The sequence below is a fragment of the Balaenoptera borealis genome, assembly GCF_965194805.1.
Source record: "Balaenoptera borealis genome assembly, chromosome: 20".
In the NCBI taxonomy this organism is placed as follows: Eukaryota; Metazoa; Chordata; class Mammalia; order Artiodactyla; family Balaenopteridae; genus Balaenoptera; species Balaenoptera borealis.
In genome coordinates, this window is record NC_138879.1 from 14,798,754 (window position 1) to 14,818,660 (window position 19,907).

General features: G+C 42.0%; 1 protein-coding gene across 1 annotated transcript; it reads right to left on the reverse strand.

Moving 5' to 3' along the window:
* Window positions 1–828: 828 nt before the first annotated feature.
* Window positions 829–19,827, reverse strand: LOC309619049 (intercellular adhesion molecule 1-like). The gene is made up of 6 exons (XM_082373740.1): window positions 15,312–19,827; window positions 13,707–13,973; window positions 12,516–12,836; window positions 11,984–12,262; window positions 11,179–11,448; window positions 829–10,520 (listed from the first exon to the last, which is right to left on the reverse strand). Exons 1-6 carry the CDS (start codon window positions 15,364–15,366, stop codon window positions 9,874–9,876), a joined length of 1,839 nt encoding a protein of 612 aa, XP_082229866.1. The 5' UTR covers window positions 15,367–19,827; the 3' UTR covers window positions 829–9,873.
* Window positions 19,828–19,907: the final 80 nt, after the last annotated feature.

A 19,907-nucleotide genomic window follows, 5' to 3' on the forward strand; every position in this document is an offset into this window, starting at 1 on the left:
TGAATTTAAAAAGACCTTAAAGACCATCTACCCTAAACTCTTTGATTTGCCTACCGTTAATCTCCCTTTCAGCTCTCCAGTTAGGCGTTGGATGGCAAACTCGGCTGTAAATTAGAAATGCCGGGGGTGTTTTCTGTAGCCTTCACTCCCTGAGATTCTGACTTTAATGGATCTGGGATGGGATCTGGACAAGAGAATTTTAAAAACTCCCCAGGTGAGAAGGCTGAGAATCACTGAGTCGGGACCACAAAGATGAAATGCACGTGTCCACAGGTATTGTATTGGTAAAAGGGGGCAAAAGGAGATGAGAGACCTGGGCCAGTTTCTACACTTTCTGTTTCCAGTTCTAACCAGTCAATTTAAAAAATTCTAATAAGTCAGTAGCAAAAGGACAAATACTGGATGATTCCTCCCATGTGAAGTACTTTGAGTAGTCAAATTCATAGAGACAGAAAGTAGAATGCTGGTTACCAGGGGCTGGGGGGAAAGGGAATGGGGAGTTGTTTAATGGGTAGACTTAGTTTTGCAAAATGAAAATGAGTTTCTGTTGTGAATTACACAATTGTGTAATTCACAACAATGTGAATGTAGTTATTATTGAACTGTGCGTTTAAAGTGGTAAATTTTATGTTATGAATATTTTGCTGCAATTTAAATTTTTTAATTGAGGTATAATTGGCATAAAACATTAGTTTCAGGTATACAACATAATGATTTGATATTTGTATATATTGCAAAATGAGCACCACAATAAGTCTAGTTAATATCCGTCAGCATACATAGTCACAAAAAATTTTTTCTTGTAATGAGAACTTTTTTTTAAAAACATTTTTTAAAATTTATTTATTTTTTAATTTATTTATTTTTGGCCGTGTTGGGTCTTCGTTGCTGCATGCGGGTTTTGTCTAGTTGTGGCGAGCGGGGGCTACTCTTCGTTGCGGTGCGCGGGCTTCTCATCGCGGTGGCTTCTCTTTTTGCGGAGCACCGGCTCTAGGCATGCGGATTTCAGTAGTTGCAGCACGCGGGCTCAGTAATTGTGGCCCGTGGGCTCCAGAGCACAGGCTCAGTAGTTGTGGCGCACGGACTTAATTGCTCCGCGGCATGTGGGATCTTCCCAGACCAGGGCTCGAACCTGTGTCCCCTGCATTGGCAGGCAGATTCTTAACCACTGCACCACCAGGGAAGCCCAGAACTTTTAAGATCGATTCTCTTAGCAACTTTCAAATATGCAGTACAGTGTTAACTATAGTCACCATGTTGTACATTACATCTGAATGCATGATTTTAAATGTTTAAAAATTATTTTCTAGTGAAGAAGTCTTCCCCAAGGTTAAGATTAGTGAGATTTGCAGAAGAAAGAGTTCAATAGGCAGAGCTCCAGTAATCCTAGACCCCTTGGAATAATGTTTTTCTGATACCATGTAATCTTTTAAATTTAACCTGAAATGATCATTCTGAATTTCTCCCATCATTATTGCTGAAACACATATAGTGAGTTTTGTCCTTTTATACACATTTGAGAGGACTTACACTTTGCCCTTGCTTCACAAGTCCTCAGAATTACAGGACCTGGGCTTCTGGGATAAGCAAAAATGATACTGCTTTGTGACTTCTTTAAATCAGGCCTTGGCAAAGCTGAGAAACACTTTGAGTGATACCAGTATTAGGGTGACCAGTTCGTGCCAGTTTGCATGAGACTTTCTCAATTTTAGTGCCAAAAGTCCCATGTTTTAGGAACCTCTCCGCTCAATGCAAACTGGGACAATTGGCCCTCCTACTAGTAGTCCCAAATCTTAGCGAACAACAACAACAACAAAAAAAAAACGGGAAAGTAGAGGAAGGAAAAGGAAATGGAATAGAAAAAGAGGAAGTGAGAACACAATGGAAAAAGAGAAAGGAAGTATCAGTGGTGTATATGACTTTTGATGGCCCTCAGTCGTTGCCATGGATTTCTGACTTTTTTTTTTTACTTTAATTTTATTTATTTTTTTATACAGCAGGTTCTTATTAGTCATCAATTTTATACACATCAGTGTATACATGTCAATCCCAATCGCCCAATTCAGCACACCACCATCCTCCCCCCCCCCCCCCGCGGCTTTCCCCCCTTGGTGTCCATACATTTGTTCTCTACATCTGTGTCTCAACTTCTGCCCTGCAAACCGGTTCATCTGTACCATTTTTCTAGGTTCCACATACATGCGTTAATATACGATATTCGTTTTTCTCTTTCTGATTTACTTCACTCTGTATGACAGTCTCTAGATCCATCCACATCTCAACAAATGACTCAATTTCGTTCCTTTTTATGGCTGAGTAATATTCCATTGTATATATGTACCACAACTTCTTTATCCATTCGTCTGTTGATGGGCATTTAGGTTGCTTCCATGACCTGGCTATTGTAAATAGTGCTGCAATGAACATTGGGGTGCATGTGTCTTTTTGAATTACGGTTTTCTCTGGGTATATGCCCAGTAGTGGGATTGCTGGATCATATGATAATTCTATTTTTAGTTGTTTAAGGAACCTCCATACTGTTCTCCATAGTGGCTGTATCAATTTACATTCTCACCAACAGTGCAAGAGGGTTCCCTTTTCTCCACACCCTCTCCAGCATTTGTTGTTTGTAGATTTTCTGATGACGCCCATTCTAACTGGCGTGAGGTGATACCTCATTGTAGTTGTGATTTGCATTTCTCTAATAATTAGTGATGTTGAGCAGCTTTTCATGTGCTTCTTGGCCATCTGTATGTCTTCTTTGGAGAAATGTCTGTTTAGGTCTTCTGCCCATTTTTGGATTGGGTTGTTTGTTTCTTTAATATTGAGCTGCATGAGCTGTTTATATATTTTGGAGATTAATCCTTTGTCTGCTGACTCATTTGCAAATATTTTCTCCCATTCTGAGGGTTGTCTTTTCGTCTTGTTTATGGTTTCCTTTGTTGTGCAAAAGCTTTGAAGTCTCATTAGGTCCCATTTGTTTATTTTTGCTTTTATTTCCATTACTCTAGGAGGTGGATCAAAAAAGATCTTGCTGTGATTTATGTCAAAGAGTGTTCTTCCTATGTTTTCCTCTAAGAGTTTTATAGTGTCTGGTCTTACATTTAGGTCTCGAATCCATTTTGAGTTTATTTTTGTGTATGGTGTTAGGGAGTGTTCTAATTTCATTCTTTCACATGTAGCTGTCCAGTTTCCCCAGCACCACTTATTGAAGAGACTGTCTTTTCTCCATTGTATATCCTTGCCTCCTTTGTCATAGATTAGTTGACCATAGGTGCGTGGGTTTATCTCTGGGCTTTCTATCTTGTTCCATTGATCTATGTTTCTGTTTTTGTGCCAGTACCATATTGTCTTGATTCCTGTAGCTTTTTAGTATAGTCTGAAGTCAGGGAGTCTGATTCCTCCAGCTCCGTTTTTTTCCCTCAAGACTGCTTTGGCTATTCAGGGTCTTTTGTGTCTCCACACAAATTTTAAGATTTTTTGTTCTAGTTCCGTAAAAAATGCCATTGGTAATTTGATAGGGATTGCATTGAATCTGTAGATTGCTTTGGGTAGTATAGTCATTTTCACAATATTGATTCTTCCAATCCATGAACATGGTATATCTCTCCATCTGTTGGTATCATCTTTAAATTCTTTCATCAGTATCTTATAGTTTTCTGCATACAGGTCTTTTGTCTCCCTAGGTAGGTTTATTCCTAGGTATTTTATTCTTTTTGTTGCAGTGGTAAATGGGAGTGTTTCCTTAATTTCTCTTTCAGATTTTTCATCATTAGTGTATAGGAATGCAAGAGATTTCTGTGCATTAATTTTGTATCCTGCAACTTTACCAAATTCATTGATTAGCTCTAGTAGTTTTCTGGTGGCATCTTTAAGATTCTCTATGTATAGTATCATGTCATCTGCAAACAGTGACAGTTTTACTTCTTCTTTCCCAATTTGTATTCCTTTTATTTCTTTTTCTTCTCTGATTGCCGTGGCTAGGACTTCCAAAACTATGTTGAATAATAGTGGTGAGAGTGGACATCCTTGTCTCGTTCCTGATCTTAGAGGAAATGCTTTCAGTTTTTCACAATTGAGAATGATGTTTGCTGTGGGTTTGTCGTATATGGCCTCTATTATGTTGAGGTAGGTTCCCTCTATGCCCACTTTCTGGAGAGTTTTTATCATAAATGGGTGTTGAATTTTGTCAAAAGCTTTTTCTGCATCTATTGAGATGATCATATGGTTTTTATTCTTCAATTTGTTAATATGGTGTATCACATTGATTGATTTGCATATATTGAAGAATCCTTGCATCCCTGGGATAAATCCCACTTGATCATGGTGTATGATCCTTATAATGTGTTGTTGGATTCTGTTTGCTAGTATTTTGTTGAGGATTTTTGCATCTATATTCATCAGTGATATTGGTCTGTAATTTTCTTTTTTTGTAGTATCTTTGTCTGGTTTTGGTATCAGGGTGATGGTGGCCTCATAGAATGAGTTTGGGAGTGTTCCTTCCTCCACAATTTTTGGGAAGAGTTTGAGAAGGATGGGTGTTAGCTCTTCTCTAAATGTTTGATAGAATTCACCTGTGAAGCCATCTGGTCCTGGACTTTTGTTTGTTGGAAGATTTTTAATCACAGTTTCAGTTTCATTACTTGTGATTGGTCTGTTCATATTTTCTATTTCTTCCTGGTTCAGTCTTGGAAGGTTATACCTTTCTAAGAATTTGTCCATTTCTTCCAGGTTGTCCATTTTGTTGGCATAGAGTTGCTTGTAGTAGTCTGTTAGGATGCTTTGTATTTCTGCAGTGTCTGTTGTAACTTCTCCTTTTTCATTTCTAATTTTATTGATCTGAGTCCTCTCCCTCTTTTTCTTGATGAGTCTGGCTAATGGTTTATCAATTTTGTTTATCTTCTCAAAGAACCAGTTTTTAGTTTTATTGATCTTTGCTATTGTTTTCTTTGTTTCTATTTCATTTATTTCTGCTCTGATCTTTATGATTTCTTTCCTTCTGCTAACTTTGGGTTTTGTTTGTTCTTCTTTCTCTAGTTCCTTTAGGTGTAAGGTTAGATTGTTTATTTGAGATTTTTCTTGTTTCTTGAGGTAGGCTTATATAGCTATAAACTTCCCTCTTAGAACTGCTTTTGCTGCATGCCATAGGTTTTGGATCATCGTGTTTTTATTGTCATTTGTCTCTAGGTATTTTTTTATTTCCTCTTTGATTTCTTCAGTGATCTCTTGGTTATTTAGTAACGTATTGTTTAGCCTCCATGTGTTTGTCTTTTTTACGTTTTTTTCCCTGTAATTCATTTCTAATCTCATAGCGTTGTGGTCAGAAAAGATGCTTGATATGATTTCAATTTTCTTAAATTTACTGAGGCTTGATTTGTGACCCAAGATGTGATCTATCCTGGAGAATGTTCCGTGCGCACTTGAGAAGAACGTGTAATCTGCTGTTTTTGGATGGAATGTCCTATATATATCAATTAAATCTATCTGGTCTATTGTGTCATTTAAAGCTTCTGTTTCCTTATTTATTTTCATTTTGGATGATCTGTCCATTGGTGTAAGTGAGGTGTTAAAGTCCCCCACTATTATTGTGTTACTGTCGATTTCCTCTTTTATAGCTGTTAGCAGTTGCCTTATGTATTGAGGTGCTCCTATGTTGGGTGCATATATATTTATAATTGTTATATCTTCTTCTTGGATTGATCCCTTGATCATTATGTAGTGTCCTTCCTTGTCTCTTGTAACATTCTTTATTTTAAAGTCTATTTTACCTGATATGAGTATAGCTACTCCAGCTTTCTTTTGATTTCCATTTGCATGGAATATCTTTTTCCATCCCCTCACTTTCGGTCTGTATGTGTCCCTAGGTCTAAAGTGGGTCTCTTGTAGACAGCATATATATGGGTCTTGTTTTTGTATCCATTCAGCCAGTCTATGTCTTTTGGTTGGGGCATTTAATCCATTCACGTTTAAGGTAATTATCGATATGTATGTTCCTATGACCATTTTCTTAATTGTTTTGGGTTTGTTTTTGTAGGTCCTTTTCTTCTCTTGTGTTTCCCACTTAGAGAAGTTCCTTTAGCATTTGTTGTAGAGCTGGTTTGGTGGTGCTGAATTCTCTTAGCTTTTGCTTGTCTGTAAAGCTTTTGATTTCTCTATCGAATCTGAATGAGATCCTTGCCGGGTAGAGTAATCTTGGTTGTAGGTTCTTCCCTTTCATCACTTTAAGTATATCATGCCACTCCCTTCTGGCTTGTAGAGTTTCTGCTGAGAAATCAGCTGTTAACCTTATGGGAGTTCCCTTGTATGTTATTTGTCATTTTTCCCTTGCTGCTTTCAATAATTTTTCTTTGTCTTTAATTTTTGCCAATTTGATTACTGTGTGTCTCGGCATGTTTCTCCTTGGGTTTATCCTGTATGGGACTCGCTGTGCTTCCTGGACTTGGGTGGCTATTTCCTTTCCCATGTTAGGGAAGTTTTCGACTATAATCTCTTCAAATACTTTCTCTGGTCCTTTCTCTCTCTCTTCTCCTTCTGGGACCCCTGTAATGCGAATGTTGTTGCATTTAATGTTGTCCCAGAGGTCTCTTAGGCTGTTTTCATTTCTTTTCATTCTTTTTTCTTTAGTCTGTTATGCAGCAGTGAATTCCACCATTCTGTCTTCCAGGTCACTTATCCGTTCTTCTGCCTCAGTTATTCTGCTATTGATTCCTTCTAATGTAGTTTTCATTTCAGTTATTGAATTGTTCATCTCTGTTTCTTTCTAGGTCTTTGTTAAACATTTCTTGCATCTTCTCGATCTTTGCCTCCATTCTTTTTCCGAGGTCCTGGGTCATCTTCACTATCATTATTCTGAATTCTTTTTCTGGAAGGTTGCCTATCTCCACTTCATTTAGTTGTTTTTCTGGGGTTTTATCTTGTTCCTTCATCTGGTACATAGCCCTCTGCCTTTTCATCTTGTCTATCTTTCTGTGAATGTGGTTTTTGTTCCACAGGCTTGCAGGATTGTAGTTCTTCTTGCTTCTGCTGACTGCCCTCTGGTGGATGAGGCTATCTAAGAGGCTTGTGTAAGTTTCATGATGGGAGGGACTGGTGGTGGGTAGAGCTCGGATTTCTGTCTCTTGCTTTCAGTTTATTATGGGTGTGATTACCACCAGCATTATATAGTAAAAACTAATACTTGTAAATACATGTATATGACACTATGCTAGTGTTTTTACCAGTACTATGTCATTTCTTTCCAAATATAATTATGTAATAGATAAATGCTGTTATTATCATCCCTATAGTAAGAAGCTTCACTGAAGATTTTTGTTTTCTCAGGTCTAAAAGAAAGTCACCTTGACTTTCCTAAGAGGATAAATTTTGGAGTATTAAAGGTAGCTCTCTTCACCTGGAGATAATCAGGGTAGCTGCAGCTAAGTGTGAGCTGGTTGCTCCATTTTCAGAAAAGGAGTGTGATCAAAACCTTTTAGGGGGTGAGGCCCCCGGGAGACACGAAAGGCAGCTACCCTTAGAAGGGTGAGCAGCGGCCAGTTGTATTATTCTGGAAAAAAGATGTAACGAGATCCTTTGTGCTTTAAGAATTGACTAGGAGGGGCCACTTGACCCCTGGTTGTGTGGACCCCTGGGGAGAGAAAGGAAGCAGAGGTTCCAAATCTACAAGGGAAAGAGCCTACCCAAATCTGAGAAGCCCTGGAGGACTGCTAATCCAAAGTATCCGGCTCTAAGAACTGTAACCCTGGAAATCCATGCAAGGCATCACCAAAGCTGGACCAAGCCCTGGGAAGCCAATCGTCCTCCCTGGAAGATCTTCGGCAGCCCACCTGGGAACCTGGATTTGTAGTACCACAAGGTTTGATGGACTGTGTAGGACACTGTCAACAGTGACACCATGTGGCAGTGAGAAGCAAAGGCAGGAGCAGGCTAAGCCTCCAGGCTCTCCAAGGTGGACCAAGAAGTCAGAATGACCCCCTTCCTCCCTCCTGTTTAGGATTCACTGTGCCACAGAGCACTGGGGCCATGAGGTGGGGTTTGCAGATACGAGACAGCTACAGACCTGATGCAGCTGATCCCCAGACACTGAAATGACTGAAGATTCCCGGATGAGGCAACTCCATACTCTTCTTTCTAACTTATTTCCCCAAGTGCTCAATTCAGAAAAGTGGATAATTTCTACTACTCACATGATGAGAGAGCAGTGACTAGTATATTTAGTAGAATAATTGAAGCAGAGAAGGTCATTTTGGAGGGCTGCTGTTTTGTAAAATCAAATGGGGTACTTCCAAGCTCCCCCCAGGAAGCCTTCCTTGATCCTGAGTTAGGTGTTCTCCTAAGGACCTGTGCTTCCCCATTCATAGCATTTAAGTTGCAATTGTGCTTTCCTGTTGACGTGCTCTAGCTTGTAGCAGCAGGGACAGTATTTTGTTCACCATTGTATCTCTGCTGCTTTGTATGTGTTGAAACCAAAGGATTATTTTATCGCTAATCCATAACCCAGACTCAGGAAAGGTCTGGGAAGAATGAGAGTTTTTTCACTTTGATGCCTGATGCTGTGTTCTTTCTATCTGGCATCTTCAATTTGGAAGGCTGTGGACCTCCATCTGGAAGTCTGAACTTTAGTTTTGAAGGCAAGTCAAAAAGGTTGCTTCCTGAACTAATGCACCACCTGCCCTGGGCTGTTTGGTTATGCTACCAACTTGATATTCTTTTCAAAGAAATTGTTCTCAAAGTGCAACTATGTGACTTAATAAAAACTTTCAGCAGTGACACAGAAGAGAAATACTTTCAGAGGTCGTAAAATCACTTTTACTTTTTATCATTTCCAACATTTCAGTGACCCATACATGACTGATTTGGGAGAAAAGATCTGGTTTTACAATTCTTCATGTCTTCTCTAGGGGATGAATATAATCTTTCCAAAGAACAGAGAAGGAAGCTCAATCATATAGTGAACATTGTCACAAGAGGAGTCCTCCTGAAGCTTAAAGGGAAGTTTTCAGACGTATAAAAATATATACTTCTTTATGTAAAAGGAGAATAAACATTGGAACTCTACCCTAAGAGCTTGTACAGGTAAAAAAAAATTAATATGTTTAATGTGAACTCACAGATGATTTACTCTATAATGGATTATGAAAAGGAATTCAGAGATGTTTGGAGCTCAATTTCATGGAAGAACTCTACCTTCCATTTCAGGGACAGAACACTGGGCTAGAGAAGCTGCTTGTCTGACTCAGTGTGGAATTTCTTATGATTTGTATACTCCTCTATGGCACACAATAGATGGTTGGTGAGTTGAAGCCTAACCAGACACTGAGCCTTAATGATGTCATCAAGCTCAGCTCTGGGAGCCAGCATTCCAGAACCCCAGGCTAGGGGAGCACAGGAATGTGTAGGCAGGAATCGGGTTCTGATTCCTAGCCCTTTGTTTGGTATTGACTCCCTTCAAACCCCAGTCCCCAGACTAAGAAATTGGTTCCCACTTAGTCATGAGGAAACCCTGAGAAATGAGTTGTATTTCAGAGATATTTCTGACTATCTCTTCAGTCTGATGTTTGGGAGCAAAGGGCAGTGGGAATGGGGGTGACAAGGCACAGGCAGGATCTTCTTTTCTGAATCTGAGAGTGGACTGATTAAGCACACAGCAAGGAGCAAAATACCCTCTCACCAGGTGAACACTGAGACTGAATTCCTACTCAGAGGAGTTGAGCTTGTGGGTGGATTGGATCCACAGGATATGAGGGCCTGAAACACTGTTTTATGAGACCACAGAACACAAAGGATAATGTCTCTTCCTTTCTCTTCTACTCCCTCTTCCCTCCCTCAGGAAACCCCGGTAGTAGAGGGTGGCTTCAACCAAATAGCTGTTTCTAACTAACAGTTCTGTGCATTGTGCTTTTCTGCTTGTTGAACAGCAAACTGGCTTTCCTCCTCTTTGTTCTTCTCCTTCTGCCTACAGGGCAAGTTCCTCCTCTCTATCTTGCAGGGCCGATAGTTCAAATACATTGCTATGATGATTACGCCCACTCCAAGGGTGACAATAATAATGACGAAGATGGTGGAACTGACTCCTTCATCCAGTCCTGCCCAAGCACAGAAGACAGAGAAGTGGGAGTGTTCGAGGGCAGGAGAATCGCCCCAGCCCAGCCCACAAGGCCCATTTGTCAGTCTCACCCTCCCCAGCCCACCGAAATCTTTCTTCTTTCCACGTTTGGTTAAGAATCCCAACCCCTGGGGGATTTCCATCCTGGGCCTGGCAGCAGGGGAGCTGCAGTCACCTTGAACAATGACAGCAATGTCTTTGCTGACAGAGCCCAGCTGGTTAGTGGCTGTGCAGCAGTAGGTTCTAGAGTGGTCCTGGGTTGCCTTCTGTGGCACTTCAAGGTCAAAGATCATTCCATTCCAGGTACACAACAAGATTGGTGTCGTGTTTCCCCTTGGGACACAGGCAAGCATCTGCTCCATCCCTTCCAACCAGGTCTGATTGCCAGGGCAACCAGATTCCTCTAACCGTGGCTTGTCTGGAAAAACAAGAGCCCAGAGGGGCCAGCTCAGTGCGCCACATTCCCTCGTCTCCATCATGCTCGGCTCCCTGTCCCTCCCCTAATCCAGACGCTGTGTCTCCTCCACCCAATAGCTTTCTTTCCCGAGGGGAGGACCATCAGTTCCCTGCTTTGAGCTACTCTTTTTCCTCCCTGGATGAGACTGAGATGCAGCACAGGGCATTTTAATGGATTAAGACTAAATGATCTGAACTGCTTGGTCAATGATGGCCCTGGGGTCCCTGCTTCCCATCTTTGCTTCTCAGTGAGTGAGAACATGGGTAGGGGTGAGCCCAGAGACAACGATTTTTCTACTTTTCAAAATACAAGTTTTTATGAGGAAATTTCCCTCCTCAGCATAGGCTCCAACTATCACTTCCTATGTTCTCAGCCTTTGGCCCTCAACTAATACTGCTTGATCACTTTAACCACTTTTTCTTTTCTCTTCCCGGTTTCCCCCTACTCACTTTCCTAGGGGTAAGGTAAGCTTGGAGAGCTTTAATTTTATTTTCTCCTTTGATTTTTTTTTAAATGAGAAAAATGTGGCAACTCTAATAATGAAGCTGCTGGCCAAGATCTCTGGAAATGGAAGACTAATAATCCTTGTTTTGACAAGAAAGATCAGGCTTCTACTCACATAAGACGTGGAGTTGGTTCACAGTGGTTTTGCTCAACCGCTGACCCTGAACCTCCGAAGAGGCCTCACAGGAGAAATTTCGGCCATCATCTTCCTCCCTGGCGGTAAGTAAAAGCCAGGCAGGCTCCCCAGGGGCAGGGAGATCTGGGGCTCCCTGAAGCCGAAGAGTAGGGCTGGGTGATGTTAATACATGCCCTGAGCAGGTCACATTAATTTCTGTCCCTGCCAATGGGTATAATTCTTCTATCTCCAGGATTGGCGGAGGGAAGCCTATAAAGAAAGGAAAAAGAGAATCAAACATATTTCTCAAAACTGGCAGCCACTTCTGTAGTCTTGCTGCTGGTGGTACCCCTCGGGTAGGCAGACAACAGGGGAAAGACTTTGGATACCATTCCTGCTTCTGTGCTGACTGGCCAGAGCAACGAGATGGTTTGGGAATTTGAGAGCTTCTCCTGTAACAAATGCCACATGCGCATATTTGGCTACGCCTGTGCTGCAAGGATAGCGAGATGTCTTTTCATCTTACAGATTTCCTCCTCACTCCAAATCATTGTTCCTAGGAATAAGTTAAAGTATTCACAATCACTCTGTAAGTAGGATGGCCTAAGGAAACAGGGTGAAGGCTAGATAGAACTACTGCCTCAGCGTATCCCTGCACTTAGAGAAAGATGAAAACTAATGTTCACTTTGGAGTATACCTAGCAAAGATTAGTAGGGATATTTGCAGTTGAATCACCAAGCCTTTACTATGGACGTTTTCAATGGCAGAGAACTGTCAAGGGAAGGGAAGAGGCAGGTCACTTACTATAGACATGCACTGGCTCTCTTGTTTTGTGTTCCACTGGACCCAGAGATACAAGGCAAGACAGCTCCTGATCACCAGTCTCCATGGCCCGAGCAGTGGCATTGGCCCATACTGTGTCTCCCTCCCAGGAGAGGAAGGGCCTAAGCTCCTGGTCTCCCATGAACATGTGGATCCTTACCTCTTCAGCTGGGAACACTCTAGCCACCTCACAGCTCATGGTCTCTGCCATCCCAACTTCCAGAAGTGAAGAGACCCAGATTTGGGGGTTCTGAGGGAATTCTGCCAAGAAATGAGGAAAAGGAAAGAAAGGAGAAAAGCCATGATAAATCACATGTCATATAGGACCCCACAATGTAGGGAGTGGGGCTAGTAGCTCTCTGCCTCCCACGGTGAGTTTAAAGCTCAAGTAAAGGTGGAGCTCAATTACCCTTACACCCTCATCCTAAACACTATGGGAAATGAGTGCCAAAGGCCAAGGTAAGCTGAGGAAAATGAGCCCCAGGATTCCTTCCACACCTGGGCTCTGACTCACCAAAGATTCGGAGCACCTTGATGGCTGAGCTGCTGCAAAAGAGCCCTCCACCATGTGAACTCAGGTTCAGTTCTGCATGGCAGGAGAAATTGCACCTGTCATCCTCCCTTTGGGCTTTGACACTGATGGTGACCTTAGCTCTTTGGGAGGCCACAGCCAAGCTCCTAAAATTCTTTCTATGTAGTTCTTGGTTACCCTGAAGAAGGGTAAGGGTGAGGTTTTCCAGGGGTGTGACACTGGGCACGTGGCATGTCACTGTAAAGGCTTCATCCACAGCCACCCATTCAGGCTGCAGCTCCATGATCACTTGCTCTGGTGGCTCTTTAAGACAAAAAAGGTGGGCTTGATGAGAGAAAGATACTCAACTCTCCAGAAAGAAATGGTATAGGACAGGAAGCCTGTGACAGAAGGTGACCACTACTCTTAAACCATCTGATGAACAGTGTCAGCTTTCTGCCCTAGATGAGATGACTTAGCCTTCTTCTTCCCACAAAGGTGGCTAAAGCCAAGAAATGTAACTGTTGAGGGGCCCCCTGCTTTGATAGTTGCTGCCATTCTGGAGAGCTTTTCTCTCTTACCAGAGGTGCTTCAGAGGCATGAGCAACTTCTGAGGAGCTTCTTACCGTCACATGAAAACTACACCCTAGCTAACCAAGCTCTGACACCCCAGAGATCACACTTATTCTTATGGCTACATCTTTGCCAATGCTATTTGCCTACCTGAAAGAGGCTCCTCACCCATTCCCATCACTTCAAAACCTAACCATTTGCAGGAGTGAAACTCAAGAGCCTCCTTTTCTGTAGAGACTTCTCCAACTACCCCAGCCTACAAAGACCCCGCTTTCCCTAATCCCTGTTTATTCTAAAAATTTGTGACAAATAATTCAACAGTAATTTTATATTGTTTTGATAATTTATAAATTACCATCATTAGCAAATGCCTCCTGTATTTGAACATATTCTCAAAGCACAGATGTCTGGAGGCGCTCTATGGTCTGCTCCTAATTTAAAGGCCTACACCAAAGGGAAACAGAAATAATTGGCTCTAGAATCCCTACAGTAGGACAGAAATCTTTATTAAGGGCCACAATTCTCTCCCCTAAAAGAAGTCTCTTTCTAATTATTCCCTAAAGAAGGCACAGTCATGTTCCCCCACTCTTCCCTTCCTCCCCAGCCCTCAGCCCCACTCACGGTACACAGTGATGCCAAGGCTTATGTCCTTTTGGATCCCTGCACAAGAGAAGAAGCACTGCAGGATGGAATTCTGTGCGACATCTTCCAGGAGAAACTCCTTCCACTGAGGCCCTTTGCCCACCTGGGTTTTCTTTAATAAGGTCTCAATTCCACTGGGTCCCGGGTCTGGACATGTGGTGCTGCAGTTGACCCTTAGGGACTGCCCATACTTTACAAGGGCCTGATGTGGCCAAACAGAAACCTCAAATAGGTCTTCTGCAGCCCCTGAAAAGGTCAACCACATATGCCAAAGACACTGGTGAGGACCACAAGACCCAAGAAAGAAAATACAGAGCCTATTCTATCTAGTTACAGGTTAGAGAATAGGAATAAAAATACCCTGAATAAAAAGGCACAGGGGACAAACAAGAAAAAGACCCTTAAGCAACAAGTTAGAATCCCGACTCTACCACCATTCCCTCCTCTCATCATCTTTCTTGGGATCTCGATTTCTCTAATAGTGTCACCATGGAAACTATGGCGTTGCTAAAAATCATGCCCAGGAAACCATTCTCTTCCTAAACTTCCAGAAATCTTGGAAACTTCCAGAATTGGCTGCTGAGGGCCCTCATGGGGTAAGTAGACCCCTGAAAAAAAATGAGCTTTGTTACTTATACCTCAAAGCAGTGCTTTTCAAATTATGGTCTAAGAATTGCCTTCACCAGAATTATGCTGGAATGCTTGTAGATTGTAGATTCCAGCTCCACCTCAGACTGAATGATTAAGAATTTGTGAAGGCAGGACCTGGAAATACTCAAGGGAACAAAACAAGCACTCCTGGTGACCTTTGTGCACACCAAATTATGGGAACCACTGGTATAAAGGTGACTCCCAGGGTCACTCATTTCCATGGAAGTTTTCACCTCTTCTTCTCAAAATAAGACTATTCCATTTTGCTTTGGTGCTAAGGCAATAGATGTTTTTGGATGCTTAAGAGTTTAGTCTGTTAGGGAACTCTTCTCAGGAGCAGTGGGAGAGACATCAGGTAAGTTTTAAATGTCTGATATCGGTGAGGGGCACAGTGTCCCCAAAACTTCCCTTACCGGTCCCCTTTAGCTATTCCAGGTCCACCATCTACTTCATCTCCCAAATACTAGTCCCTTCTGGGAATACACAACTCTTGCAGCAATGTTACCCACTAAGGCTCCGGTTCCTTTCTTGCCATCTGGAGAACTCACTCTTCACAACTGCACTATGGGCCCTGTCCTATCGAGATCCTATTGTAGCTCATCATGACACAAAAGATGGCAACACAGAAGTAAAAATATTCCCGAGAGCAGAATAGGACAGTCCAGGGGCAGCAGGGAGCCAAGCAGAGAAGGTATATTTCTTAGAGAGGGTTTTTTCTGATGGTCTATTATCCTGTCCCTTAATGTGGGTTTTCCCAGTTACGAGCCAGAAACACCTAGGATTCTGTGTCCTAGATCCAAGAAAAAGGACTCTCTCCCAAGGGTCCAGATGAGTGAATACTAGTGTCACCCCTCTCAGGATTTCCTATCCTCTTTCTCATTGACCTGTGCCCTGGCACATACTAGCTAAAGAAACTTTCCCAAATAGCCTCACCTGGGCAAGGAATCAGGGCCAGCAGGGCCCAGACACCAAACAGTAGCATTTCCATCCTTATGAGAAGGGCCAAAAGCTGGAGAGGAAGAAAGGAGACAGCAATGCTGGAGAAAGTGACAAAAAAAGAGAAAAAGGATATAGGAAATTCTTTCTTTGATGCTCTTCAAGGTTAGCTCCTTCCCTAAAAACTTGCATGGTCTGGAGAAATTGCAGCAAGAGTATCAGTGGTATGGATGTACTAAAAGAAATTCTTGCATCTATTTCAGTTTGGTTTATGTGCATAACAAAAAGACATAGGAAAATATGAGAAATAATGAAGGGGATATTAAATTAAGTGAGATTCCTGTATAAGCTTGTATTGCACTTACCTGTTTACACGTTTGCCTCTATTTGAGTCAATAGAAGATGGCTGTTAGCATAGACATATGAAAAGTGAGGTTTAGAGAGACGAAATTTGGCAGTGTTTATCTGGCACTGTCCAGTGGAAAGTGACCCTGAATCTAGAAAACATGTTCACTCGAGTCCTGTTCTCTTATGGGAGAAATGCTTCTTCAAGGACTCTCTCTTCACGACCTCTATGAAATATCCCTCAAGACAATCCATCTCTTTTTGATCTGCCTCCAGGTTCACCAAGCAACATTTGGATTACTACTTTGGCTTAGTTAAATCTTAAGTGCCCACTTCTTTTCTCTGCCAATCCATACCAAGTTTTTCTTTCAAAACCCCATTCAAGCAAATTTCTTCTAAGGAAGGACTTCCTTGACTAATCCTATCCCACTTCATAACCCCTCACTTATTACACATTACCTGTACCTCACTTTATGCCAAACATGATTTCTGAAGCTATGTATATTAAAATGTAATTCACCTCAGTGCATTATTTTAATGATGTAATCATTACTGTACTAGGAATTCCTTAAGAACAAGAGATAATCCTTTCATCGTCTTGCATCTGCAGCACCTAGCACAGTGCCTAGCATGTTATGGATATTCCATAAATGAGTGACTATCCTCTAATTCTCCATTTTAATTTTCATACACTGGGTTGTGTGCAAGTCTACCTTTACTTGTATGCTGGTCTGAAAGAGGGTTTTGTTTTTTGTGTTTTTTTGGTCTTTTTTTATACACGCGTAAAACAATAGGCATATCAAAATTTACACTCCCAAGTAAATGCTACCATTCAAAACAATCACTTTGGGAGGCTATAAATTTAATCCAGTGATGACACCATTATTCAAAACTTTTTTGGGAAGTGATTTAGAACTGGCTTTTAAGCTACATAAGAAATATCAGTCTCTTTATTAAGCTATTCTGTTGGGTTGGCCAAAAGTACCTTTGGTTTTTAAGTAAAAATAAAAGACACATTTTTCATTTTTACCAAGAACTTTGTTGAACAATGTATTCACCCTTTTGTTCCACTACCTTCTGCCATTTTTCAGGCAACTTCATAATTCCATCTCCCCAAAACTTTTTATCTTTTTGAGCAAAGAACTGTTCCAGGTGCCTTTTACAGTCTTCTAGGGAATTGAATTTTCTTCCATTAAGAGAATTCTGTAAAGACCAAAATAAATAGAAATCCGAAGGTGCAACGTCTGGTGAATATGGCAGATGAATCAGAACTTCCCAGCCAAGCTGTAACAGTTTTTGCCTGGTCATCAAAGAAACATGCAGTCTTGCATTATCCTGATGGAAGATTATGCATTTTCTGTTGACTAATTCTGGACACTTTTCATCGAGTGCGGCTTTCAGTTGGTGTAACTGGGATGGAATTAATCGTTTGGTTTTCCAGAAGGAGCTCATAAAGGAGGACTCCCTTCCAGTCCCACCATATACACAACATCACCTTCTTTGGATGAAGACCGGACTTTGGTGTGGTTGGTGGTGGTTCATTTCGCCTGCCCCACGATCTCTTCTGTTCCACATTATCGTACAGTATCCACTTTTCATTGCCTGTCACAACTTGTTTTAAAAACAGAACATTTTCACTACGTTTAAGTAGAGAATTGCATGCGTAAATATGGTCAAGAAGGTTTTTTTCACTTATGTGGAACCCAAACATCAAAGCGATTCACATAACCAAGCTGGTGCAAATGATTTTCAACCCTGATTTGGATATTTTGAGTATGTGGGCTATCTCCTGCATGGTTTAACATTGATTGTTCTCAATTCATGTCTCGATTTGATCGCTATCAACTTCATCTGGTCTACCTGACCATGGAGCAGCATCCAGCGAGAAATCTCCAGCACGAAACTTTGCAAACCACTTTTGATGTGTTCAATCAGTCTCAGTACGTTCTCCGTACACTGCACAAATCTTTTCTTGCGTTTCGGTTGCGTTTTTACTTTTCTTGAAATAATAAAGCATAACATGCCAAAAATGTTGCTTTTTTCTTCCATCTTCAATATTAAAAGGCTACACAAAAATTCACCAACTTTGATAAGTCTTTTTTTAAATGCACGCTGATATGACAGCTGTCATATACAATCTAACAAAACTGTTTCCAATGAAGTTAAAGACAACTAAGTGCTACTAGAGCCATCTTATGGTAAAAAAACCAACGAACCTTTTGGCCAACCCAATATTATTCTTTGGACAAAAGTGATATTACTCAGTCACCTTATTCCCCAAACTTAGCTCTGAGTAACTTACATCTCTTTCAAAGGAAGATCTCCTATCAGTGAAGAGATTCTAAATAAAGTAACCTCAGACTCTGAAGGGCATTTCAAAACAAGTGTTTTGAGTAACAACAGCTCTGCTGAAAAGAGTACAAAAGCCCCAATTGGGACCGCTTATATTCATACATTCTTTCAGCAAACAATTATCGAGCCAGGCTTGTAGTAAGGTGTTGAAGTTACCAAGATTTATCTTATGACATAGGAATTCCTGGTAGTTGGAGGGAAAGACAAATGTAAATACAAATAACAATATACTGTGCCGATGTTATCATAAATATTGGGAGGGAGTAAAATGAGAATTAAATGAGTTAATTCAAGTGTTTAGTCCAACTATTGGCACCTAAGTCTTCAATAAATGTGATGATGGTGATTGTGCTGCTCTTGTTGATGCTGCTGATAATGATAAGCAAATTGGTCAGGGAGCATTGAGGAGGGAATCATTACTTCTCTCTGAAGGAGTTGAGAAGGTCTCTCAGAAAGGTCCCCTTTGAGCTGCATTTTCTATTATGTGCAGAAGTCTGTTAAAGCATGAAGTGATATGGAGAAGAGGTCAGGCCAGGCTTATCTGAGAAAATTAGAGAAGTTCATCCTCGTTTTCCCTGTGGTATGTTATGATCAGGTACTGAAACATGAAATTTTATATTCATTTTCTTAATGAAAAAGAAAGCGGCATCCCTAATGGGAAACAAGTTTTAAATCTTGAAATCCCTTTTGCTCACTCTGTAGACTATACCCTAAATTTAAGGTTTAAACTGTCGGCTATTCTAGGCCTGTACTCCAGCCACTAAAGGGTTGCAGGGAGAGTGGTGGGCAATGAGGGGAGGGTGGCAAACACGCATGTGCTGTTGGATGGCTTTGGCTGTGTAGCTGAACTGGACTTCCTGTCAGAGTTTCGGATGCTCACCATCCATTTACATCCCAGGGGTTCTTGCAGTTTCTTATACAGACCTGAGTCACATCCCACCCTTTGAACACTGTCTCTTTGCTATGCCTGGAATTCGCTTCCTCCTTCCTGAACACTCCTTCACCCAGTTCAATGTATCTTTTCAACGAAGCCCACTGGGACCACCACTTTTCAACCCCGGGTGCCCAGGCCGCGTCCCAGCACACCCTCGGTCGACGCTGCTGCTTTCTTTTCCCCCAGCAGCGCCACCTTCTACCACACTCCCCCTGACCCCTTAGGCCTGGGAGTCTGGTCTACTTCCGGCCTGGACTGTAAGCCCCATGAGGGCAGGGCCTTTTTCACTGATGGATCCCAAGCACCCAGAATGGCTGTAGGTGTTCAACGACTATAAACGAATGAATGAATGAACTAGATAAAATATTTACAAATACTTGAGTGAGGGGCTGTGCCCACTGCTCGGATACAGAGCTCAGTCAGTTGTGGCTCGGAAGGAGTTTCCCGTGCAGCGTGTATACAACGTGGCTCTCAGCCCAACAGGCCATGAAGCCTTTTAAAGGTGGATGGTATTTTAAATTTTTTAACTATGTGGGGGAAATACTTCAATGAGTGCTCCTCAAAAATTCCGGAGTGTGAGGAGGTAAAGCCCACCAGGAGGCCAGACCCCCACAGATTTGACAGGAAAGCCGGGAGAAGACCCCAGCATGAATCCAAGCAAAGAAAACAAGACCTAAGTTCTCACTGAGGGCCGCTCCTCGCAGCTCCAGCCGCTCCTCGCCTCGCCCGCTTCGCTCTCAGGCGCCCGCCACGCGCTCAGACCGTTTGTAGGCACAGCCTGGCGGGGGCGCACGAAGACGCTCCTGGCCGGAGGATTTGCCTGATCTGCCTAGAAACTCATGACGTCTACGCAGAAGCTTAGCGAGGGTTGGCTGAGACAAGCGGGGCGGGCCGGAAGCTAGGACGACAGGAGGGGGTAACGGGGAAGATGAGAGTAGGGAAGCCTGTATCCTGCTTGGCAG